General features: G+C 47.6%; 1 protein-coding gene across 1 annotated transcript in view; it reads left to right on the top strand.

Moving 5' to 3' along the window:
• Window positions 1-321: 321 nt before the first annotated feature.
• VAV1 (vav guanine nucleotide exchange factor 1) overlaps window positions 322-27,068 on the top strand; it is a 63,910-nt gene continuing 37,163 nt past the window's right edge. Inside the window, exon 1 of the mRNA XM_055546149.1 lies at window positions 322-582. Coding sequence (XP_055402124.1) covers window positions 379-582 — 204 coding nt within the window. The 5' untranslated portion in view covers window positions 322-378. The remainder of the gene's footprint in view (window positions 583-27,068) is intronic.

Below are 27,068 nucleotides of genomic sequence, written 5' to 3'. Positions count from 1 at the left end.
AGGGAGGGTTGAGAAGAGGGTGGATTTTAAGTATTTTCCTGAGGTGGTACTGCTCTTGGGTTGCATGCAGAGGAAGGCAGTGGAACTCCGCCTAATTACGCTGTCCCCACGCCCAGATGCCCTGGTGTTAGCTGGTGGGCGAAAGAGAGGCCAGGTCCTGCTTGAAAGGGGGCTGGGCTGGGTCTGGCCAGGTGCTCCCCCCACCCGCCCCCACCCCACGGCTCCTCCTCCTCCACCCCTTCTCAGGGCGACAGTTACAGGCAAAAAAGAGGAAGTGGTAGCTGGCTAGCAGAGGCAGGCAGGCAGGCACGCAGGCGGGCGGGCGGCGGGCGGAGGAGGCCGCGAGGGTGTGCGGACGGGCCTGGGAAGGCAGTGGCCATGGAGCTGTGGCGCCAGTGCACCCACTGGCTCATCCAGTGCCGGGTGCTACCGCCCAGCCACCGTGTGACCTGGGATGGAGCCCAAGTGTGCGAGCTGGCGCAGGCCCTCCGGGATGGCGTCCTTCTGTGCCAGCTGCTCAACAACCTGCTGCCCCACGCTATCAACCTGCGGGAAGTCAACCTGCGTCCCCAGATGTCCCAGGTGAGACGGGCCACAGGCAGGCCTACCAGAGGGTGGGTGGCGGGAGGCACCCCAGGCTGGTACCCAGGAGGTTGATGCACTGCGCCTCTGGGCCAGCAGTGAAGAGAGGAGGCTGGCCCCAACTCTGGGCCTGGCATGGGGGATATGTGGGGGTCCTAACACTGAAGATTCAGGGGTGGCCCCCTCAAGGTTAACAGGAATGGGTTCCCACATCTAGGCTGAAAACTGGCAAACTTGGGGTTAACCCAAGTCCAAAACCTCAGGCTGACTCCGCTGGAGATTTAGACCCCAAAAGGGACATGCTAGGGGTCCGGAGGGGGCCCTAGGAATCTCCTGAGTGGCCGATAGGGCACCTGAGATTTTGGGCTCCCTTGACCCTGCCACCCACTAAGATTCTGGCTATGGGGGAAGGGCCTCCTCCTATTCCTTCCCCCACATGCGTCGCCTCCTCCTGGGCCCTGGGCCCCTTCCTTCCCCTCACATCTTCCCCTTGGCTTCCTGCCGGGGCCTGGGGCAGCATGGGGAGGGTGGGGGGACTGTGGATCTGGGACTCTGGTCTTCCTAGCTCTGTCCATCCCAAGAGGTACATTGAGGCAGGACCCAGTCCCAAAGAGCCCTGAGACTGTGTTCTTGGGGTTTGTGGGAACCTAGAAATAGCTGCTTTTTCTCTGTAGGGATTTCTGCAAGGGCCCCAGGGTTCAGGGGGTGGTGGATTTGACTTCAACCTCCCCGGCTCAGGAAATATATTCAAATCCCTATTTGAATGCGGTTGGGTGGGGGAGGCCACTGGACTGGATTCTCTCTCTGTTGTACCTTCTCTGGTTCCCCCTGGCCTCTTGAGCGCTGGATGAAAAGTAATGTCTGCTGATGGGTGGTGGTTGGGGGCACCCTGCCTGCCCTAGGGGTCTGAGGGGACACTAGCCATCCAGCCCTCAGGTCCCACCCCAGGATGAAAGCCTTGTCTGGAGGTGCAGTGGGCTGGTGGTGGGGGCCCTTTTTGGGGATAGATGGGGAGGGCGGCCTGGGGCACTGCCTCTTTTCTGGGTTGAGATGCCACGTGCAGATCGGGGGAGGAGCAGTAAGTGATCAGGGAGGGGTCCTTGGGGTGTTTCCTGGTGACAGGCCCACGCGTGGGAGAGATGGGTGGCTCACCCTCCCTGAGCACAGGCAGGCCTCCTGAAAGAATGAGGGAACCCCAGAGATCCTCCCACCCCAGCCAGCTGTTGTGGCCACAGGACACAATTATGCCTACATGTGTTTGCACACAGAAGGAAGTAGCCCTAGGATCAGTCAGGCCTCTGACCTGTGGGCAGTTGAGACCCAGTGTGGCTTCGATAGCCGCTAATGGGAAAGTGGTTAGACCTAAGGATGAACTTCCATCCTTGCCTGCATCTTCCCTACAGCTGGTTTCTGATAAAAGGCAGTGGGGTGTGGCATTAACCTCTAAGAGGGCAGCTGCAGGGACTAATGAATCCTGATTTTCTGTGCTGGTTAATGCCGAGGACCCAGGTCTCAGTCTGGCCCTCAAGGAGTTCCCAGACTGGGGAAGACAGACATTCCCTAGCCCTGTGTTGTCAGGACTGAGACAGAGGGAAACAAAAATTCTGGGCTGAGGGCCCTGGAGCAAAGGCAAAAGATTGCCTGGGGGAGTTGGGCTTAATGCAAGAGGGGACATTTGTGCTGGGTTTTGAAGAGTGAGTAGGAGTTTTCTTATTGCTTTGACCCTGGTGCCTAACTGTGTCAGACCCGGCACTGGGCAAGGGTGTTCCATGATCCTCTCTATCTGGGAGCTCTGGGCCTTGCTGCCCTGTGCATTTTATCTCCTTTCAAAGCGCAATCCTTTGCCCTGTTCACAGTGGGGCCATGCACGGGAAGCTAAAAGGTAGTCATTTTAAACCAAAGGGAGGTGCCCCAAGAACAGCCTCTTTAAGTTTGCAAGTCCCTGTCTGTCAACAGATTTAAGCCAGGGCTAAGAACTGCCAGTGAGGTGTGGAAGGGCAAAGAGAGAAAAGGGAGGGCTCCTGATGAGGGTGGGATGGGGTGAGGGACGCACAATGCCGTAAATAAAGGTGTGGCGTCTGGAATTAGAATGCTTCTCTGTTTCTCTCATTTCCTCTTGAGAGCTCCTCTGCTTTGGCTCCACTCTTTCCTGGGTAGAGTGGAAAGAGCATGTTCGTTCATTCATTCATCCATGGTGCTGAGACAGTGGGACAAAGACACACACAAACCCCTGTTGTCGGGACTTCCCTGGTGGTCCAGTGGTTAAAACTCCACATTTCTACTGCAGGGGACATGAGTTCGATCCCTGGTCAGGGAACTAAGATCCCACATGCCGTGCAGCATGATCAAAAATAAATAAGTAAAGTACTCCCCGCCCCTCCAAAAAAACACCCTGTTGTCAAAAAGCTGATGCTCTAATGGGAGACACTGACAGTGGGCAAATAAGGCAACATTTACGTTGTTCGGAGTGGTGGGTGGTCTGGAAAAAGGGGGGCTTAGGAGTGTGAGGCTGCACTTTTGCATATGAGGTCTGGGAGGCTTCCCTGACGAGGTGACATTAGAGCAGAGACCTGGGCAAAGTGAGGGAAGAGCTGGGTGAATCTAAGGAAACAGAGCTCCTGGCAAAGGCCCCAAGGTAGGAGCAGGTCAGTGGCCACATAGTCGTGCTGCGGGGCAGTGCCTGGGCTGGCTGTGTGGGCATAGTTCATGGGTGAGGTCAGATTGAAGTGGGTCTCCGCACTGGATGGTCTCTCTGAGGTCTGAGACCCAGAGAGAGGACGATGTCATTACAGATGGCCACAGGGGTGACCGGACACTCTTTGCTGTCTCTGGGAGCCCAAATTCTGGGTGGCAGACATGAAACCTTAAAGCTGAGGAAGTGGAGAGGAAGAGATGAATGTGACCGTCATTGTGGGAAAGATCCCACCAGGACGGGGGAGCTTATTATACTGGGAATGGGGGTGGTCACTGGAGCCAAGATGATGAATCTTGTTTTCAGTTCCTCCGCTGTGTGACCTTAGGCATGTTACTTAACCTCTCTGTGCTTTCATCCCCAGCCAATAAACCCTGGCACCACCAGTAGAGGCAGGGAAGGGAGAGGGTGGGAGGGTTAGAACAGGAGGGGTGGGCTTATGCTGGAGGTGGTGGTGGCGGTGGCGGCCCGGAGGCGCCAGATCTGGGCTCAGATCCCAGCTGCACCACTTCCTGGTTTCATCTCTCTGAACCTCAGTTTCCCCATCTGTGAACTGTGGCTAAATATGGCACCTTTGAGGGGAGGACTGTTTTAACATTTCAATACTGCTCGGCATAGTGTCGACACCTGATGTGCTGTGCTGTGCTCAGTCGCTTCAGTTGGGTCCGACTCTTTGTGACCCCATGGACTGTAACCCGCCAGGCTCCTCTGTCCATGGGATTCTTCAGGAAAGAATACTGGAGCGGGTTGCCATGCCCTCCTCCAGGGGATCTTCCCCACCTAGGGATCAAATCTGCGATAAACTCTCACTAAAAAGTCTTCTTAGGAAAGATGAGGGAAAATGGGAGGGTTGGTAACATAGCATAGCTTGTAGGAGTTTGGGTTAGGGCAGTGGTTCTCAACTGGGGTGGTTTTGCTCCCCCAGCAGGGGACCTTTGGCAGCGTCAGTCTGGGTTGTCACTTCTGGGAGCTGCTACTGTTATCCAGTGGATAGAGGATGCTGTGCAACATCTGATAATTTCACATACAACAGAAAATTATCCAGCCCCAATGTCAACAGTGGGGTTCCTAGGTGGTGCAGTGGTAAACGGAGAAGGCAATGGCACCCCACTCCAGTACTCTTGCCTGGAAAATCCCATGGACAGAGGGGCCTGGTGGGCTACAGTCCATGGGGTCGCTAGGAGGCGGACACGGCTGAGCGACTTCACTTTCACTTTTCAATTTCCTGCATTGGAGAAGGAAATGGCAACACACTCCAGTGTTCTTGCCTGGAGAATCCCAGGGACGGGGGAGCCTTGATGGGCTGCCGTCCTGGGGTCGCACAGAGTCGGACACGACTGAAGCGACTTAGCAGCAGCAGAAGCAGTGGTAAAGAATCCGCCTGCCAGTACAGGAAATGTGGGTTCCATCCCTGGGTTGGGAAGATCCCCTGGAGGAGGAAATGGCAACCTACTCCAGAATTCTTGCCTGGAAAAGAATCCATGGACATATGAGCCTGGCGGGCTACAGCCCACGGGGTCTCAAAGAGTCGGACAAGCCTGAACGCGCGTGCACCCAATGTCAACAGGGCTGACTTTGAGAAACCCTGTGCTGGGGGACAGAGAGCCTGGTAGAATCTTTAAAATATTTGATTCTTTAGTTAAATAATATGTGTGTATCGTTCAAAGTTCAAAACACATAGAAGGTGTGCAGAGAAAAATATAATCTTTGGCCATCTTCCTCAGATACCCAGTTCCTGCTTTCCCCCATAAGTGACTACTTTTTTTAAGCTGACTATATATCCTTACAGAATTTTCTTATGCACATAGAAATTTAGGTTCTTATTAACTACACTCCTCTCTTTCTGTGAAAGACAGAACATACTATCTGTATACCCTGCTTTCATTACTTTAATCATCACCTTGGTCGTCTTTCCAAATCAGTTCATACAGTGTTCCCATTCTTTAAAAAAAATGACTGCAGCATCGCTTCTCGGCCTTTTGGCTAAGATCATGTATAAAAAATTGACTGCAGGATATTCTAGATTGTCCGTTTACTAAACAAACTACTTCCATTGGGCTAACCACGTGCCAGGCATTCTTCCAAACTAGGGGCTGGCAAACTACAACAAGAGGGCTGAATCTGGACCACAGCATGTTTTATAAATAAAGTTTTATTAGCACACACCCATGCCCATTTGTTTATGTATTATCTATGGCCAATTTCCAGTTACAATTCTAAATTTGAGTAACTGATGAAGACAGTATCTGGCCTATGGTGCTGAAGACATTTATTATCTAGGTGTTTGTAGAAAAAGCGAGCTGATCGTTGGTTTAAACACTTTTTACACAGTGACTTAATTTGCACACTGCATCTGGGAAAACTGAGACACAGAAGTTAAGTCCCTAGCCCCAGGGTAACCAGCTTGAAAGTGACAAAGTCAGAGATTTGAACCTAGGCAGCCTGGCCCCAGGATCCTTACTCTTTTTTTTTTTTCTTTCCTTTTTGGCTGCCCTGTGTTGGCATGTGGAACTTCCCCAATCAGGGATTGAATCCATGCACCCTGCATGGACTCTTAACCACTGGACCACTAGGGAAGTCCCTCAGAATCCCTACTCTCTCTCTTAGAATCTTTACTGTTAACTTACTCTAAACTCAATTCCATAGCCCAGCTGGGCAATGGTTTATTTCACCATCACTCCTATTGCTGGGAACTTGTATTGAACCATGCTTTTGTTCTGACACACTTTCTGTGATCAGTAACCTTGTCCATGAACTGTTTTTCAGCTCCTCTACTGTGTGACCTTGGGCATGTTACTTAACCTCTCTATGCTTCCGATTCTTCATCTCTAAAATGGAGATAATAAGTCCTTATGTGAAAGTATTGTTGTGAAGGATAAATGAGTTACTATAAAGAACATAGAAAAGTATCTAGTTATATATAAATGCTGTTATTGCAGCCAGATACATGAGCAAGTATATCCATGGGATGAATTCTCAGAAGGGTTTCTTGGCTCAAAGCAGGTGAGTCTGTGTTTTTGGTAGATCTTGCCAAATTGTTCTCTGTATGGGATTGTTCCCATATGCATTGTTCCAATTACATTACCTCTAACAGTGAGAATGCTGGTTTCTTCATTGCCCTGCCAACAGTTGTTAAGCTTTTGGAGTCTTGCCAACTTGGGTGATAAATGAAGCTCATTATGACTCAGTTTACATTTCTCTTAGTCTGAGACTGAGCATCTTTTCTTATAAGAGTTATTTTTATTTTCTTTTTGCAAACGAATATTTGTTCATATCACTTGCCCATGTTTTTCCCTTCCAGGACTATTGCCCCCTTTTTTAAAATTGATTTTTAGGAACTCTTTATATATTGAGCTGTTCTGAATTTCAAGTCAGGTACTTAGTAGCCTTGTGATCTTGGACAAAAAAATGACTTAATCTATCTGATCCTTATCTACAAAATGGGGGTGTGGACAGCACTGATATCTCAGGGTTGTATGAAGGTTCAGCATGATAATGCAGGCTACATTTTTATCTCAGTGATTGACATATGATTGATAGCATGTAAATTAATGGGAGTCATTCTTTTTGCTAATTTGATTTCAGTAGGTCTGAGCTTGCCTGTAGGATGTGGTATAGGTCAGGGTGCAAAATATTAGTTGCTGTAGTGAACTGTATTTCTTCAGTGAATTTAAAGAATTTCCTTCTGGCTTATACCACAATCTGCTTTGGGTCAACTTGGGGATTAAGAAAATATTCCTTCTTTATATATATGTATATATTTCTTTTATTTCTTTATTTATTTTTAGGCTGTACTGGGTCTTAGTTTCTGCGCAGGCTTTTTCTCTAGTTTCGGTGAGCAGGGGCTACTCTCTGCTTGTGGCGCGAGGGCTCCTCATTGCTGTGGCCTCTGTTGCCGCAGAACTCAAGCTCTGGGGCTCGCACGCTCAGTAGTTGTGGTTCTCAGGCTCTAGAACACAGGCTTGGTAGTTGTGGTGTACCAGCTTAGCTGCTTCAAGGCATGTGGGATCTTCCTGGACTAAAGATCGAACCCATGTCTTCTGCATTGGCAGGTGGATTCTTTACCACTAAGGTACCAGGAAAGCCCAGCCATTCTTTACAAAGTCCCTACAGGACCTGGGCTCCTTCTGCCTCATGGCCCCACCCTCCCTGAAGCCCTTGGAGTCAGACGGCAAAGGAGGGAGTGATGGGGAGGGAAACCCTGGGGGGTTTGCATGGACCAGACCCGGAAGTGGCACCATCACCTCCATCCTTATTCCGCTGGCCAGAACTTGGTTATGTGGTCCCATCCAACTGCAAGGCAGGCCGGGAATGTAGTTTAGCTCTGTGCCAGGAAGGACAAGGAAGTGGGTTGGGTGGATATAGAGAAGGCGGTGACAAGAGGACCCCTGGGTGATGCCTAGCTGACTTCAGCGATGTAGCTTTGGAGGGGGCTGGCTTTGAGGAAACCTCTGTGAGATGAGGAAGGAGGAGGACATGGACCAGAGCCATGGGGAAGGATTCAGCTGGGGACAGAGTGGGGCCTGGGTACAAGGAAATCTCAGCCCAGTGGGTTGGCTTGGGTTGGGTGGAAGACCTCATTTAAACATGCCCATTAGGGCTGACGGGGATGGAAGCTTGAGAGAGTCAATATTTGGTGCCGTGCCTTCTTTCCCATTCCATTCTGTTCTGTTCACTGACTTCCTCTCTGGGCCCAGTACTGGGAAACATCACCCTTCAGGACTTCAGGGAGGATGCTGGAAACCCCTAGCCCTTCCCTTGCTCTCAGCCCTCCCATGCATGGGCCCCCTTGCAGCAAAAGGCAAAATCTTCAGCATGATCCATAAGAGCCTCTGCGTTTGGTGTCTGCCCGCCTCTCAGCTCTCATCTCCTCCCTCACCCCACTGCAGCCACATGGGCCCCCTCCCTGTTCTTAGAACCCACCAGGTACAATATAGCCCCAGGGCCTTTGCACTTGCTGTCTTTCTCCACAAATCACTCTTCCCCTCAGATACATACCCTGGTTGTTCTCTTATCTCCTGAAGGTTTCTTATCAGAGAGATTTCTGCTGCTTTCTTTATATGAAATTGCATCCGCTGCCCTGTCTGCCCCCACCCCCATCCCACCACAATACCTTCCATTCTCTTCCCTTTCTAAATTTTCCTCTGTAATACTTAGTGGGTCTTCCCAAGTGGCTCAATGGGAGAAGAATCTGCCTGCCAATGCAGGAGATGCAAGCTCGATCCCTGGGTTGGGAAAATCCCCTGGGGGAGGAAATGGCAACCCACTCCAGTATTCTTGCCTGGAAAATCCTAAGGACAGAAGAGCCTGGCGGGTTATAGTCCTTGTGGTTACAAAAGAGGTGGACATGACTTAGTGACTAAACAACAACAAAGCAGTACTTAGCACTTGCTGACTTACCACTGATTTTTTTTTTAACTTAAAAAAATTATTTACTTATTTGGCTGTGTTGAGTCTTAGTTGTGGCATGCGTTGTGGTGCCCTGGCTAACCCAGGGCACCTTGGGCTCAGTAGTTGTGGAGCAGTGGATTAGTTGCCCTGCGGCATGTAGGATCTTCCTAGATGAGGGATCACACTTGTGACCCCTGTGTTAGAAGGCAGATTCTTAACCATTGGACCACCAGGGAAGCCCCAGACTTACCATAGTTTTTTGGCTTATTTGGTTATTATCTGCTTCCCCCATTGGAATATCAGGGGAAAGCTTTTTGTCTGTTTGGTTCACAATTGTGTCCTTAGTTCTTAGGACAGCACTCAGCGCATAGTAGGTGCTTAACGAAATTGTTGTTGGTGTTTAGTTGCTGCATCATGTCCAACTGATTTATGACCCCATGGATGATATAACCTGCCAGGCTTCTCTGTCCCTGGGATTTCCCAAGCAAAGAATACTGGAGTGGGTTGCCATTTCCTTCTCCAGGGGATCTTCCTGATCCAGGGATTGAATTCTCATCTCCCACATTGGCAGGCAGATTCTTTACCATTGCTCAGGCGGATTCTGAGCCACCAGGGAAGCCCCACTCAATAAAACATTGATCACATATTCATTCATTCAGTCATTCAATACAGGGGTCAGCACCCTAGAAACCGTCAGCCGTCTGCCTCTTTTTGTAAGCAGAGTTTAACTGATACAAAGTCTTGCCTACTTGTCACATTGTTTGTGACTGCTCTCTCTCTGTGACCTATGACAAAGACTCTATGACCTGCAAAGCCAAAAAAAACCCAAATTACTGTCTGCCTCTTTACAGAGTTTGCTGATCCATCTCTGATTGAGTAGGTATTTGTTGAGTGCCTATGACTAGGTAGTGGTAGTTGGTAACCGGTGATTGAGAATGAATTACCTGAGATTATCCTGGCTTTACTAGTTCCAGGCTACGTGACTTCAAGCAGTTGCCTCGGCTTTCTCACGTTTGGTTTTCTTGTCTGTAAAATGGGGCAAATGAAGCCAATGATGATAGCAATGATAACAAAAATAATAATGGTGATGAGGCTGCCACCCACCTCAGAGGCATTTCTTTGTACTAGTTCGTTCCACTCACTGGGTGATGGAGAGTCCCACAATGAATGAGACACAGACCATATAGCAGCTCATGGAAACAGATGAGGAAGTAGGCAGCTATGACAGAGTAACACACTCAGTGATGGGTGGGTGGCACCCAGGGCATTGTGGGAGCAGAGAGAAGGGAAGTCCCAGAAACAATCAGGGTAGGCTTCCTGGAGGAGGTGACATGCCAACTGACTGTGGGAAGTCCGGGTATATTTCAGGGGCCAAAAGCAGTTCTGTTTCTCTCTTACTAAAACTAACGGTGCCAGGAAGTGGGGAGGACCTGGGGGTATGTTGGATGGGCATATTTAGGTTTCTAACAATCTCACTATATTACATTCTAACGATCTGACTACATTGCAGAGATGGACTGTCCTCCTCTGATATCAAGGATGGTGTTCTGAGACTTGGACTTTAAGAGGAACATGAAAGTCAGGTCCCTTGGGGGAACTGTGTTCTTGAAGAAATAAGGGATGTTCAGTTGGAGAAGTTTAAGGTTTGAGGAAATTCTGAGCTTAATCTGCAGAAGTTTCGAGCAAGAGTCTTAGATCTTGTGACAGAAAACCCAAGTGAAACTGGCTTAGTCAAAAAATAATATTTATTACCTCACATAACTGAAAAGCTTGGGAGAGAAGGCCTATATGTCCAGCTGGATCCAGGGTCTTGACAATATCTCAGAAACCCTCCTCTCTTTACCCATTGCCCTCCATCTCTTAACTCTGTTTTCTTTTAAGTGTTTTCCTCCATCTTAGTCATTCTTTGCCCTCATGGAGGTAGATATGAGTGTCCAGATGTTCCAAATTTTTATTCCCACAATTCTGTGTCTAGTGGAAAACGAAAGGGTCAATTTAATGGCCCCTAAACCCCAGCTCTCTCTTTCATCGGACATGATCATTTGGGGGGAGGGGGTGACATGTCCAATCTTGAACCCATTGCTGGGAGAATGCATGGCCTGATTGATCAGGCCAGATCACACGCCCATTCCTGGCATTGGTGAGGGAGTCAACTCTACCCAAAGGAACTAGACTGGGGAAAGGGCTGTTTCATCCCGGGGAAATAGAGGGATGGTTACCAGAAAAGCAGGGAGAAGTCAAGAGGCAGTTGATCCATCGATGTTTATCTTGGTATCAAGTGCTAAACTGAGTCCAGAGTTTCTCAGTATCAGTAGTGCTGAAATTGGCATTTCATTCTCTGTCCTGGGAGCTGCCTATGCATTGTAGGAAGTTGGGTAGCATCCCTGACCTTCACCCACTCTGCCCCCCTAGGGTGGGATCAACAAAATGTCCCTGGGCATTGCGAAATATACCCTGGTGAGCAGAATTGCCCCTGGGAGAACCACTGTTTTGGAGGGAGTGAGCTTCTTGTGTCCGAGAGGTGGGAGGTGGGTGGGGGAGGGAGGTGAGTAGGGGGAGGTGGGTGGCACAGAATCTAAAGAGAAATGAACAATTAATTACTGGCTGGGGTAAAGATGAGATTGACAGCTTCTTCAAGTTAGATATTCCTTTATTTTATTATCCGGCAGCCAGCACTGTGCTGATGACTGGGGTGATGGGAAGAAACACCACAGATTTCCTCTCTGCTCTCCTGAGTTCGTGGCCTCTTGGGAGAGAAGGCTGCCTGTGTTCTGTTTTCTGTGGCCGCTGTAACAAAGTCGCAAAAACTGGGTGGCTTGAAACAACAGCTATATTGTCTCAGAGTTCTGGAGGGCAGTGGTTGGAAAGCAAGGCGTCAGCAGCATCTTGCTCCAACTCCAGGCTGTAAAGGAGAATCCCTTATTTGCATCTTCCAGCTTCGACTGGCTCCAGGCATTCCTTGGCTTGTGGCTGTGTTATTCCAGCCTCTGCCTCCATCTTCACGTGACTGTGTCCTTTATGTCTGTCTGTCTGTGCATCTCATAATCTGGAATAATCTCCTCACCTTGATATCCTTTATGATGTTTTGCAAAGTCATTTTTAGAAAAATCGAGTCCACACCCTCTGCATTGGAAGCACAGGGTCTTTTTTTTTTTGGCTATGCTGGGTCTTTGTTGCTGCGTGGGCTTTTCTCTAGTTGTGGCTAGCGGAGGCTGCTCTCTCGTTGTGGTACACAGTCTCCTCATTGCAATGGCTTCTCTTGTTGTGGAGCCTGGGCTCTAGGGTCATGGGCTTCAGCAGTTGCAGCATGTGGGCTCAGTAGTTGTGGCTTCCGGGCTCTAGAGCACAGGCTTAAGTAGTTGTGGGGCACGGGCTTAATTGCTCCGTGGCATGTAGGATCTTCCCAGGTCAGGGCTCGAACTTGTGTGTCCTGCACTGGCAGGCTGATTCTTTACCACTGAGCAACCAGGAAAGACTACCCTCCATCCCGGACCCTCTTTTCCAAATAACAGCACATTCACTGGTGCCAAGGGCCTGATGTGGATGTATCTGGGGACTTCCTTTCAACGCCCTGCAAATCAATAAAACACAGTAGTCAGTGTTGCAGATGGAATAAATCAAGGTTCAGGATGCTGAAGAGCAAACAGAGCGGGGTGGTCAAGGAAAGCTGAGAGCTGAAGAATGAGGAGCCACCTAGGAAGCACGGGGGCAAGGAGGAGAAAGCCTGTGCAATGGCCCTGTGGCAGGCAGATGAGAATGAAGAATCTGCTGGCTGAAGAAGGTGAGCCAGTGAAGGGGAGTGGAGGGAAATGATGTTTGGGAGGAAGGCACTTCACTGCAAAATGCTTTGGGACTGTGTATGGAATTTAAATGGGATTGGAAATCTTTGGAGGGTTTTAAGCAGCTCTAATGGCAACCCAATCCAGTGTTCTTGCCTGGAGAATCCCAGGGACGGGGAGCCTGGTGGGCTGCTGTCTATGGGGTCGCACAGAGTCAGACACGACTGAAACGACTTGGCAGCATGGTGACCGGACTCTAAAGGCAATAGAGGTAGCAGCAAGGGAACCTGGGAGGAGGAAGTTGATGGAGGGGTTCCATGGAGAAGTGATGGGGGCTTGGACAAGGAGCTGGGGACAATGCATCTGCCTCCCATTTTGGGGGGGGTTGGGCTGATCAGACTTGCTGACAGATTGGATGGAGGAGGGCTGGAAATAAATGAAAGGAGGAGGTCAGATGATATCAGGCAAAGGTTGTAGCTTAGGGACCCACACAAATGGGGTATCATTTGCTGAGATGGGAAGGCTGGGGGAGATATAGCTTTTGGAGAGTTCTGATTGGGCCATCTGACCCTGGAGTTGGGAGGCAGCCCAGCGTGCTGGTTAGTGCAGTGGTTCCTTTTTTTTTTTCCAGTCCTGACTAGGGATTGAACCTGGGTCACAGTGCGGTTGTTCTGAACTGGGGGTAGGGAGGAAGCAGCTCTGTCCTACCAGGGGACATGTGGCAATGCCTGGAGATGTTTTGGGCTGTTACTACTGGAGGGAGTGGTGTGGTTCTGTGTTGAGTGGGTAGAGTACAGAGGTGTAGCTATTTGTCCTCTTGTGCCCAAGGCAAAGGTCTGTATAGTCAAAACTATGGTTTTTCTAGTGGTCATATACGGACGTGAGAGCTGGACCATGAAGAAGGCTGAGTGCTGAAGAACTGATGCTCTTGAATTGTGGTGCTGGAGAAGACTCTTGAGAGGCCCTTGGATTGCAAGGAGATCAAACCAGTCAATCTTAAAGGAAATCAACCCTGAATAGTCATTGGAAGGACTGATGCTGAAGCTGAAGCTCTAAAACTTTGGCCACCTGATGCGAAGAGCAGCCTCATTGGGAAAGACACTGATGCTGGAAAAGATTGAGGGCAAAAGGAGAAGGGAGTGGCAGAGGATGAGATGGTTAGATAGCATCACTGACTCAGTGGACATGAATTTGAGGAAACTCCGGGAGATAGTGAAGGACAGGAAAGCCTGGTGTGCTGCAATCCATGGGGTCACAAAGAATCAGACGCAACTTAGCAACTGATCAATAGCAAGAATGCCCAAGATAGCTGCCCAAGTATCAGTCTTGAAAAGACCTAGAAACCCTGTTGGAGGGCCATGGACTCTGGTTGCCTGGGTGTCTGGGTGCCAGTCTTGACTTTGCAATCTTGGATGAGCTGCTGAACCTGTGACTTGGTTTTCCCCCTTTGAATTGGGGGTAAGGATAGTACCTACCTTATAAGGTTGTAGTGTCAGGGGCCAGAAGGATGCAACATCAAGAGACCTAAAGAGCAAAGTGTATCCACATCCAGGTCTTGGTACCTGGAAATTTTTTTTTTTTTTTGGTAAATCTCCATCACCTGTCACTTTGATAGTTTGTTAATCCTCACTAAAGTGTGAATGACTGGTAGTCATAAATTCCTCTTTCCAGGAGAACCTTCCATCTTCCTTGGAAACTGAAACCCTGTTGTAAATGAATTAATTAATGATTTATTTTGGCAGCACCATGTGGCTTGTGGGATCTTAGTTCCCTGACCAAGGATTGAACCTAGGCCACGAGCAGTGAGAGCTCAGAATCCTAACCGCTGGACCACCAGGGAACTCCCCAGGTTTGGGTACTTTGAAAACAATAATTTTAATGAAATGGATGGGGCTAGATTTAGAAAGTATAATGAATAACAACGGAAACAGGTCTCACTAACTGAGCACCTACTTATCTGCAAGTGTTGTTCTAAGTACTTATGACTTAGGCACCTCTGTGTTTCAGTTATCTGTTACTGGGAAACAGACCAGCCCAAACTAAGTGATGTATGTCAATAACTATGTTATCCTTCTCACAGATTTAGTGAGTCTGGGGTTCAGATGGGGCGTGGTGATGATGGTTTTTTAGCTCTGGGAGGAGAAACCTTGAATATTTGGGGGCTGGAAGCACCTGGAGCTTTCTTCACTCTCTTGTGGGAGTGCCTAGGCTAGGATGACTTGAAGCTCTGCTCAGTTGGAGCTCTTGCCTGGAAAACTGGCATGTGGTCTCTCCATGTGACTTGGGTTTCCTCATAACATGGTGACTGGGCTTTCAAGGAGGAGTGTGGAGAGACAGCAAGTGTTTCTTAAGAAACCAAGGCAGAAGCTGGAAGATTTCTTCTGACCTAATTAGGAATCATATGGTGTCACTTGGCTGTGTTCTCAGTGACAAGCAAGTAGCTGAGACCAGCCTAGCTTCAAGGGGTGGGGAAACAAACTCCACCTCTTAAGGGGGATTTGACAAGTCACACTGCAGAAGAGCATGCTGGATGGTGGTATTTTTGTTGCCATCTTTGGAAAGCACAGTTATTAATAATTTCGCTGAGTCGTATCCGACTCTTGCAACCCCATGGACTGCAGCCCGCCTGGCTCCTCTTTCCATGGGATTCTCCAGGCAAAAATACTTGAGTAGGTAGACGTTTCTTTCTCCAGGGGATCTTCCCGGCCCAGGTTTCCTGCATTACAGGTAGCTTCTTTTACTGTCTGAGCCACCAGGGATGCCCGCTACTAAGGTAAGCCAGAGAGTAGTCATAGACTGGAGAAAAAAATAGAAGGAGGTAGTAGGACCAGGACCCTGGGGTCAGAACCATGTAACAGGAGCTAGACCTTCAGGCTAAAGCTGTCTTCAGGGAGCTGAGACCATGGAGGAGGTATATTTGCTGCTGGAGAGGCAGAACAAGAGAAGGAGAAATACCCTGGCTTCTCTCTTCCTTCCACCCTCTGGTCTCCTGCCTGGGCCTCCCATTGGCTAGAACTAGCTGGAAGGAAGGGTGCAAAGGCACCTGGGAAATGCAGTTCCCTTTGACACAGAGCCAAGCAAAGGAAGGACAGGTAGGATTTGAGAGCAAGCAGGCTAATTACCCTCATAGACCCTGAGCAAGTGACTACCTCTTTGTGCTCAGAGTGTTATCTCCGCTCCAATCCTTTGGCCACCTGATGCAAAGAGCTGACTCACTGGAAAAGACCCTGATGCTGGGGAAGGTTGAAGGCAAAAGGAGAAAGGGGTGGCTGAGGATGAGATGGTTAGATAACATCTCCAACTCAATGGACATGAACTTGAGCAAACTCTGGGAGATAGTGGAGGGCAGAGGAGCCTGGTTTACTATAGTCCATGGTGGGGGGGTGGGCGGTCACAAAAGAGACATGACTTAGCAACTGAACAGCAACAAAGTGTTTTAGTTAAAGAAAGCTCCTCTTCTTGCTCTTTGCCTGAGAATCAAAGATAAGCAATGATTTTTTTTCCAGTGGCGGGGCCCTCCTAAGCTTTAATGGCTCTACTGCTTTTGGACACTTGTTCACTCTTAGATCAAACCCAGATCTTGTTTCTTAGGACTCTCCTTATCACATGTCTCCAGCTAATCGTCTTCCTTCAGATAACCCATCAGAGATCTGCCTCTGTGATTACATCTTCAGCTTCCTCCAAGTTCCCTCTCACCGAGGAAGAACACCCACAGTGCTTTCATGACTCCTCAAAGGATGGGGTTTCCAGAACTTCTCCCTGGGGGTGGCTGTCTTGTGGTTATTTGCTTGGGGGACCCAGAGTGACCCCCAGATGTTTGCAGCATCTGAGCATCCCAAGAGAGGTGGGGCTGTTGCCGTCAATCTTAGCTGTGATTGAGCGGGGGACCAGGGGAGAGTTGGAGAAAATGCTTCAAAAGACATCAGTCATTTGTACTTGGGACTTCCCTGGTGGTCCCGGGGTTAAGGCTTCACCTTCTAATGCAGGCGGTGAGGGTTTGATCCCTGGTCAGAGAACTAAGATCCCACATGCCTCATGGCTGAGAAATCAAGACATAAAACTGAAGCAGTGTTGTAACAGATTCAATAAAGACTTAAAAATGGTTTATATCAAAACAATCTTTTTAAAAATGTTAAAAAAAAAATAATTTGTGCTTCCCTCACAGGGACTCTGGGAGATAATGGCAGGATGGTGAGATGCTCCCATGGCAACACTTGCCCCGTTTCCCTCACATGGCCCCAGTTTTGGTAAATCAGCATTGGATACCACCCGTGGCTCACTCCCTCCCACTCCCCCTTTCTCACTCTGCTCCAGCCACTCTGGTCTCCAAGCTCTTCCTTCAAAGCACCAGGCAGGGTCCAGTCTCGGGGTCTTTGCACTAGCTGTTCCCTCTGTCTGGAAGCGTTTTCTTCCAGACACCTAACCAGATTATTCCCTCCTTCAAGTCTCTCTCTCTCTCTCTTTTTTTTTTTTTTAATTTAAACACTTCTTCTTATTATTTTTCGGCTGCTCTGGGTCTTTGTTGCTGTGCGCTGGCGTTCTCTAGTTGCAGCAGGCAGGGGCTACTCTGCGTTGTGGTGCGTGGTGTGGTACATGGATTTCTCACTGCGGTGGCTTCTCGTGTTGCAGAGCGCGGGCTCTAGGCACGCAGGCTCAGTAGTTGTGGTTGCCCTGAGGCATGTGGGATTCTCCTGGACCAGGGATCAAACCCGTTTCCCCTACATTGGCAAGTGCATTCTTAAACACTGGACCACCAGGGAAGTCCTCCTACAAGTCTTTATTCAAATGTCACTCTCTCAGTGAGCCTTCTCTGGCCCCTTCATTTAGAATGGCACCCCTTCCTGGCATGCCCCATCCCGTTATCCTACTAATTTTCTCGCTTAATATTTACCACCTCCTAATAAGCATGGCACCCCACTCCAATACTCTTGCCTGGAAAATCCCATGGATGGAGGAGCCTGGTGGGCTACAGTCCATGGGGTCGCTAGGAGTCAGACACGACTGAGCGACTTCACTTTCACTTTTCACTTTCCTGCATTGGAGAAGGAAATGGCAACCCACTCCAGTGTTCTTGCCTGGAGAATCCCAGGGATGGGGGAGCTGCCGTCTATGGGGTCGCACAGAGTCGGACACGACTGAAGTGACTTAGCAGCAGCAGCAATAAGCTATATGAACTTCCCAGGTCATTCGGTGGTAAAGAATCCACCTGCCAATGCTGGAGACACAAGAGATATGGGTTCGATCCCTGGGTCGGGACAATCCCCTGGAGAAGGGAGTGGCAACCCACTCTAGTATTCTTGCCTGGAGAATCCCCATGGACAGAGGAGCCTGGCGGGCTACAGTCCATGGGGTTGCAAAGAGTAGGACATGACTGAGGGCACACGCACACACACACACAAGCTATATACACACTCATGTAACACATTTGTTGTCTGTCTCCTGCCAAAATGTCAGCCTCATGGAGGCAGGGATGTAAATCTTTTTTTTTTCACAACTGTATCCCTGGCATTTAAACCAGTGTTTGGAACATAATAGTTGCTCAATAAATATTTCCCTAATCAGTGAATGAGTGGCTAAATGATCAGAGACCCCTTTCATGCTATTCCCTTTGCCTGGAACACTTTTCCCCCACCTCACACTCTAAAATAATATTTGCAATAAGTCCCCTACATACGAATGGAAGTCCCCATTCCCTGTAAGTCTAACTTTTTCATAAGGCCAACAAAGTTAGACCAGGTACCCAAAACTAACACAATCTGTTATATAGTGCTGTACTGTAATAGGTTTATAATACTTTTTACACAAGTAGTGGGGTTTCCCAGGTCGCGCGGTGCTGAAGAATCTGCCTGCCAATGTGGGAGCCACAGGAGATGCGGATTCGATTCCTGAGTCGGGGAAGAGACCCTGGAGAAGGGAGTGGCAATCCACTCCAGTATTCTTGCCTGGGAAATCCCATGGACAGAGGAGCCTGGCGGGCTACAGTCCACGGGGTCGCAAAGGGTCGGTCAAGACCGAGTGGCTAAACAATGACAACTGCTTGGTGTCTGTCTCCCTACTAGACTGTAAGCTCTGTAGGGACAAGGTTCTGTCTTAGCCACCGCCCAGTCCCAGGATGTGGCATACAGCAGGCATTCAACACATGCTTGCTGAATGAAAGTGTGGCCCTGACTGTTGGGTAGGGGATAGAGTGGAGATTCGACTGGTATTTTTATTTCCATGGTGAGGATGAGGAAACAGAGGAACCGGGGAGATGCAGTGACCCATCCAAGGTCCTTCAGGTTGCAGTTGGCTTGGCTGAGAGTCAAACCCTGTCTGTCTGATTCCCCTGTACTGGTAGTGAGATGTTGAGTGCGTGCTAGAGTGGGAGGGGAGGGGATGGGGAGAGAGATGGGCTGGAGCAGGGAGGGTTTTGAATGCCAGGAAGAGGCGTTTATACTCAGCACCTCTGCTTGCAGGCTTCGAAAAGGATGCACAGCACGCCCACCCTCTCTGGTCTGCAGGAAGAAGTCTTGCGAGCTCAAGATTAAGGGGCTGCACGGGCTGAATGCGGCGGGGCCGCCCTTTTTCGGTCTCCCCCGAGCAAGCCCTGGTAACAGGCATTTCCTGTTTCCGGTCGGCTCCCTGGGGCTGGGGTGGGGGTGGGGGAGCTGGTTTCTGCTTGTTTGTGGGCTCGGCTCTGGCTTCTGACTCTCCTGCTTCATGTCCCCTACATCCCGTCGCCCCCATCTCCAGCACCCCAAGGGACCTCTATCGCTGCACACCAGTTCCCCGAAAGAGGGTGATGAACTGGCCGACCTTTCCAGCCCTTTCTTTGCCTGGGGCAGGGCTGTGATGGTGGGGGACCTGCAAGCAAGGGGGAAGTGTCTGGGTGCTGATTTGCATATGGGCGAGATGCCAGCCCAGCTCTGAGGTTCTGGTGGAGGGAGGAGGGGAACTGAGGGGGTTGCACCCCCTCTCCCCCAGCAGGGAGGAAAAAAGTCTCCCAGGCCACTTCTCCATTTAGTCAAAGGGCCTCCTGTCCTTTGCTACCTTCGCCCACACTTCCGGCTACCAGGAAGTCCTTCTAGTGGTCTAACCTCAGTCACTCCTGCTGTCAGAGGGAGCCCCTTTCTTCACCTGGCCCTACTCCAGCCCAGAGGGCTGATGAGTCATACCCTCTTTCCCCTTTTGAGATGTCACATGACTGGGGCGAGGCTTAAGGCTCAGCTGATCTTCCTGAGGTCAGCAGAGAACTTCCTCCCTCAGGCCAGATGGGGCCATCTGTTCTGTTGTAGGTCCTGTGTGGACTCATCCCACAAAGGCTGTCAGGCTGTAGAGTGGTACATGTGGTTCCTGTCACATGCTGAGCCCCTCAAACTGCTCAGTGGTCTTTCCCAGCATCAAGGTCTTTGCCAGTGAGTCGGCTCTTCGCATCAGGTGGCCAAAGGATTGGAGATGAGATAACACACTGAGCTCAAAAAGTCAGTCACTTGCTCAGGCTCTATGAGGGTTATTAGCCTGCTTGCTCTCAGATCCCACCTGCACTTCTTTGCTTTGCTCTGTATCAAAGGGAACTACATTTCCCAGGTGCCTTTGCACCCTGGTTTCCAGGTAGTTCCACCTGCAGTGTGGCACCATGAAATGCAAGGCAACCTGGTATAGTTTGAAGAGCTTGGGCGAGGAGCACTGCCTCTGGACCTGCAGAGCTGGTATTTGGCTCCCCACTTCTACTTGTGTGGGCTTGGGAAGGGGCTATCTCCTTTCTGAGCCTCAGTTGTCCCATCTGTCAAATGGAGATCCATTCCTTCATCAACATTTTTTTTGAGCACTGACTGTGTGCTGGGCCTTGAACTAGCTGTTGAGGCCACAGCAGTGAACTAAATACACAGAGAATCCTGCCTTCGTGGTGCTGATGTCCTAGAGTGTTGGGGGGGGGCTTGTGTGGTGGAATACAGACAGACAATCACAAAATAAATAAGTGAGGACTTCCCTGGTGGTCCAGTGGTTAAGAATCTGCCTGCCAATGCAGGGGACACAAGTTTGATCCCAGGTCCAGGAAGATCCCACATGCTGCAGTGCAACTAAGCCTGAAAGTTGCAACTACTGAAGCCCTTGAGCGCTAGAACCTGTGCTGTGCAACAAGAGAAGCTACTGCGATGGGAAGCCTGCACACTGCAACTGGAGTCTAGCCCTCGCTTGCCACAACTAGAGAAAGCCCACGAGCAGTGACAGAGACCCAGTGCAACCAAAAATAAATAAATACATTTAAAAAAAATTGCAAAGTGAAATACGTGTATGTTACAATTTTATTTTATTTTTTGGCCATGCTTCTCGGCTTGTGGGGTCTTAGTTCCCCAACTAGGGATCGAATCGGGACCCAGGGCAGTGAAAGTGCCAAGTCCTAACCATTGGACCACCAGGAAATTCTCTACATGTTTAAGTCGAGTGGTTGGGAAGGTCATCCTGAGAAATGACATTTCATCAAAGGTCCAAAAGCGGCAAGGAAGGGAGGCACCAAATTAATTGAGGGGATGAATAGTCTTCTAGGAAGAGAGTAATCCGGTGCAAAGGTCCTAGGGCTGATCTTGCCTGACTGTTCTAGGAATAGTGAAGAGGGCCAAGTGGGTGAGGGGAGAATGGGGAGGAGCTGAGTGGAGGGAGGTGATGGTGGAAGGTGGCGCGGGTGAGCTGCAGAGAGGACTTGGGTTTGCATCCAGGCGTATTGTCTTGGAGGGCTCTGACACTCTTTTTAAGAGGGAAAATAGGAACAAGGTGTAAAATGTAAAATACAACTCAGGTTGCTTTAGGTGCATGTGTGCTAAGTTGCTTCAGCTGTGTCTGACTCTTTGAGGCCCTATGGACCGTAGCCCGCCAGGCTCCTCTGTCCACAGGGATTCTCCAGGCAAGAATACTGGAGTGGGTTGCCATGCCCCCCTCTAGGGGATCTTCCTGACTCAGGGATCGAACCTGCATCTCTTACATCTCCTGCATTGGCAGGCAGGTTCTTTACCACTAGTACCACCTGGAGAGCCCTTCTAGATGGTAGGAGCTGAAAAATATTTGTTGATGATCACAAGGGGCATTCAGGCAGAGGGAAAATAGGAACAAGGTGTAAAATGTAAAATACGTAACATTTAGGGGTGGAGAGGGACATCATACTAAGGGATTCCAGGGTAGGGGAATGAGGGTGAGGACTCTGCTTGGGTGAAGAAACTGGGGGAGGCTTCCTGGAAGAAGAGTATTGGAGATGAGCCTTGAAGGATGAGCAGAAGTCCACTAGGCAGATGTGACAGGAGCTCTTAGCTCAGGTTCCAGCTGTTCATTTATTGCCACATGTGTAATTAGAGGAACAATTACAAGAAGAGCTAGAATGGGCGGTCATGGGGTCTCTGAGGATCATTCAGACCACAGCTGGCTCTGGCCCTTAAGGCTACTGTATTAGGATAACACTAGCTGCTGTAACAAATAAGCCTTTGCAGTGACTTAATTCAATAGATGGAGAAGGCAATGGCACCCCACTCCAGTCCTCTTGCCTGGAAAATCCCATGGATGGAGGAGCCTAGTAGGCTGCAGTCCATGGGGTCGCTAAGAGTCAGACACGACTGAGCGACTTCACTTTCATTTTTCACTTTCATGCATTGGAGAAGGAAATGGCAACCCACTCCAGCGTTCTTGCCTGGAGAATCCCAGGGACGGGGGAGCCTGGTGGGCTGCCGTCTATGGGGTCGCACAGAGTCGGACACAACAAATGACTTAGCAGCAATTCAATAGAAATTTATTTCCTGTTCACCTAGTAGTCCAATGTTCCTCCTGGTATCAGGAGGGAGGTTTTTTTCTGATGGTGTGATTCAGAGACTATTTTCATTTGTGGCTTTGCTATCCCTTAAAGTCTCAGCATCATTTCTGCCTGTAGACAACGGGAGAAAAGAAAGTATGCAGAATGCAATTTCACTTCTTAAATACATTGCCCTGAGAATGTTGCATATTATGAATACTCACATTCCATTGGCTGGAACTAGGCATATGGCCACACCCACTTGCAAGAGGGGATGGAAATGTAGTTTTTGGCTGGGCAGTCAACTTTCCAGCAGCAATTCCATATTATAGAAGAGAAAGCATGAATTCTCGTGGACTTCCAGTGGCCTCTGCACAGGTAGGCAGCAGAAATAGAACTAAGGCCTGGGAGGTGCTATGAGATACCCAGCTTGCTTTGTGACCTTGAATAAGTTCCTCCTGTCTGGATTTTTTTTCCTCTCTCTGGGTGATGAACATTGGAGACTAGTGGCTACCTGAGGTCTTTTCCAGTTCTGGGAATTGATGGGTCGGTGAATGCTCTTGGGCTTTCCAGCTGGAGCTAAGAAGATGATGGTGAATACAATCGTCGTGATGATGGTGATGATGATGAAGATGAATATGATGATGGTGGTGATGGTAATAGTGACTATGATGGGGACATTGATCATGACGATGAAGATGTTTATGATGATGATGGTGATGGTAATGATGATGATGGTAGTAATGGTGATTGTAATGGAGACGTTGGTCATGATGATGAAGATGGTGATGATATTGATGGTGATGATTATACAGATGATTATGGTGGTGGTAAGCATAATACTGATGATGTGATAATCACTATGATGATAATGATTATTTCCAGATATTGAGGTCTCACACCATGCTGAACCCTTTACATGGATTATTCTATTGAATTACAACAACATGCCACAGTGGGCATCATGATGGTCCGTGAGGAAACAAGTTCAGAGAGGGGAGGTGATTTTCCCAAAGACACACAGCAAATAGGAGAATCTCCTCTTATCCTTCTTTTGGACACACCTTGATCTTAGTTCTCCAACCAGGAATTGAGCCTGGGCCCTTGGCAGTGAGAACATGGAGTTAGTTCTAATCACTGGGCTGCCACAGAATTTCCTTCGTGTGTCCTTTTGGATTAGGGGCACTGTGGGAGTTTATTCTTCATCCTGTTCCCTACCTTACCATCCCAGGATCTCTGTCCTGGCTCTAGGGATTAAAGATTGTAAGGTTTAAAGAGAGCCCTGGAGTTCAGTGATGGTCACATAAAAGATGTTCAGTGAAGAGTCATTCTGCGATTTTAATAGTAATTGCCTTGAATCTATAGCTCAGTTTTGGTGAAGGCTGAAAATTTAAAAATATTGAGTTTTTCTAGATAAGAATTAGTACATATGTCACTCTAGTTATTTAGATGCTCCTTCATACCTTTCCATAAAATTTTATAATTTACTTCATAAAGGATTTGTACTTCTTTTGTTAGATGTGTTAGATATTAACCAACTTTGTTGTTTGTGTAACATTTTGTTGTTGTTTAGTCACAAAGTTGTGTCTGATTCTTTTGCGACCCTATGAACTCTAGCCCGTCAGGCTCCTCTGTCTGTGGATTTTCCAGGCAAGAATACTGGAGAATATATTAGCTACTCCAGGGGATATTCCTGACCCAGGGATTAAACCTGTGTCCCTGAATTGGCAGGTAGTGAGCTTTTACATTTTTTAGGTGATGGGAAATGCTATCCTTTTAAAATCAAATCCAGTTTTCATACAGGGAAATGCTTGGTTCTTCAACTTATTGTTCAATCAGTTCTAGCAAACACATACCCTTGTGCAACCCACACCCTTATCAAGATACGGAACTTTTTCATGACTTGCAGCCTTTCTGAGTCAATCTCTTCTACCTTCCCCACCCCAGAAGCAACCACTGATTTGATTTCTATCACCGTAGTTTAGTTTGGCTTATTCTAATATTTCACAAATGTTATCTTTAAAAAACAACACGTTTTCTGATTGTTGTTGATGTGCCGACATGTGATGCACTAAGTTGAGTTTGTATTCAGTGGCATTGCTATTTTATTGATTCCAGTTATTTATGTGTGTGTTCTTTGGGGCTTTCTATGTTGATAATCATATCATCTGCAAAACTGAGCATTAATGTCTTTCTTTTCTAATTTCCTTTTCTTTCTTTGTCTTGTCTTACAACACAGGTTAAGCTCTTTGGTGCAATATGAATAAGAATGAAGAGTGGGCACTCTTGCCTTAGTTCTGATGTCAAAGAAAATTTCTGCAGCATTTCAGTCTTAAGTGTAATGTTTTGCTTTTTACCTAAGACAAAGGTTTAAATTTTTTAAAAAGTATTTATTTATTTGGCGGCACCAGATCTTAGTTGTGACATACAGGATCTTTAGCTGTGGCATGTGGGATCTAGTTCCCTGACCAGGGGTTGAATTCCGGCCTTCTGCATTGGGAGTGCGGAGTCCTAACCACTGGACCACCAAGCTAAAATTTTATAACACTATTTACATCATATTTGTTTTATACTGATTTCTGTTTATAGCACTTGATCCTGGTTTTCTTTGAGAGGAGGATGTTCTCGCCTTAAATACATTCAATTATGTTAAAGTTCATGTTCCACGTAGAATGGCTTAAGTAGGCTGTGGATGTGGAAATAATTCAGAAGAAGATACAATCTGAAGATGAAAGTGTGAGATACAAAGATACAGAGAACAGTGTGTGTATTGAATTGATTCATAATGCAGCTAAGTTTGTACTCCAGCTGTGTCTGTCCCTGCCTGAGTTTTCTTATCTATAAAATGAGTATAATAGTTGTAATTATTTTGTAAGATTATTGCAAGGATTCCATGGTATCTCTCATATAAATATGATTACATATATTTAAAAAATTTAAAATAAATTCCCCTTTACATTATTTTAGTCATTTCTTATCTGACTTAAATGTGGCCACATGCATGCGAGCAAAAATATTCATAAATATTGAGGCAGAATAGCCTCCAAAAATCTATAATTTTTAGGTACATAGGAATTAATGACACTGAAATTATAATCAGGGTTTTACACTGGCATTTTAGAGCCCATAGATGTTGTGTGACTCATTTTTACCTTTTTCAAATGCAGAACAAAATTGAGAGTCACTTCAAAAAAACCAAAGATTCAGTATCGGGGATTCGATTGATATAACTCACTATACTAATTGAGTCAAGAACAAAATACACTTGCTTGTCTTGTATAGGTCTTTGAAATCACTTAATCAAAGTCAACATCCATTCCTGATTCAATGAAATAAGCAAATACAAAGACTTTCCAAGAAGCTAGGAATACAAAGAAACTTATTTAAATGGATAAAAACGTTTCTATAAATTAGAAGTTTGGGATTAACATATATACCCTGCTATATATAAAATAGATGACCAACAAGGACCTGCTATATCGCACAGGGAACTATATTCATTATCTTATAACAACTTATTTATTATTATTATTATTTTTGGGCTGCACTGGGTCTTCGTTGCTGCGCTGGCTTTCTCTAGTTGCATCCCATGGGGGCTGCTGTAGTTGTATGCGGGCTTTGCATTGCAGTGCTTCTCTCGTCACAGAGCACAGGGTCTAGGCTCATGGGCTTCAGCAGGTACAGCATGTGGGCTCAACAGTTTGGTGCAGGGGCTTTGTTGCTCCACAGCATGTGTGATCTTCCCTGATCAGGGATTGAACCCGTGTTGCCTACATAGGCAGGCAGATTCATCACCACGGGACCACCAGGGAAGACCTTGCAAAAACTTACAATGGAAAATAATCTGAAAAAGAATTATCTATCTGTATCTGAATCACTTTGCTGTACACCTGAAACTAAGACAACATTGTAAATCACTAATACTTCAATTTAAAAAAAAAGAAAAACAGAATTTCTGTTAGGAACCAACAGCGAACATTATGATTAATGGGGACACACACAGTAGAAGCATTCCTGTTTAATTTTTAAATTCATTTTGATGAGCTGACCTCTCTACACAGAGAGAGTAAAACTTAACAGAAGCAGAGTAGAACCATGGGTACAAGGAGCTGGGGGTAGGGGTGGGGAAATTAATGGGCAGATATTGGTTAAAGGGTATTAAGTTGAAGTTACATAGGATGAGTCCGTCTGGAGCTCTAGGGTACTGTATGACTGTACTTGGTAACACTGTATTGAACACCATAACTACGCTCTGAGAGTAGATTTCAAGTGCATTCATTATACACGAAAACATGGTGACTATGAGGAGTGTTAATCAGCTTGACTGTAGTAATGCTTTCACTATGAATAAGTACATCAAACCGTCCTGTTGCTTACCTTATATATATATATACATATTTGAAGATACATAAATTTAAAACACTATAGAGAAAGTGCTGAGAATGGAACAAGTGGCAGGTGCTCATGGTGACTTCCACTGCATGCAAAGCAATGAAGTTATAGTCAAGAAAATCGACTCCAGATTCACACCATCTTGGAATTAAATTTCAGCTCTTCCATGGTCTTCCTTTTGTTTGTTTGTTTTTATTTGGATTAAAAAAAAATGAAGTATAGTTGATTTGTGCGTGCTAAGTCAACAATTATATAGTTGATTTGTGCATGCTAAGTCACTTAAGTCATATCCAACTCTTTGTGACCCTATGGACTGTAGCCCAGCAGGCTTCTCTGTCCACGGGGATTCTCCAGGCAAGAATTTTACGGTATTGTTAGCTTCAAGTACATAGCAAATATGATACAGTTATATATATGTGTGTGCTGTGTTTAGTTGCTCAGTCGTGTCTGACTTTTTGCGAACCCATGGACTGTAGCC

The sequence above is a fragment of the Bubalus kerabau genome, chromosome 1 (assembly GCF_029407905.1).
Source record: "Bubalus kerabau isolate K-KA32 ecotype Philippines breed swamp buffalo chromosome 1, PCC_UOA_SB_1v2, whole genome shotgun sequence".
In the NCBI taxonomy this organism is placed as follows: Eukaryota; Metazoa; Chordata; class Mammalia; order Artiodactyla; family Bovidae; genus Bubalus; species Bubalus kerabau.
The sequence above is the reverse complement of the archived record's forward strand: the minus strand, read 5'-3'. Positions and strand labels throughout refer to the sequence as shown.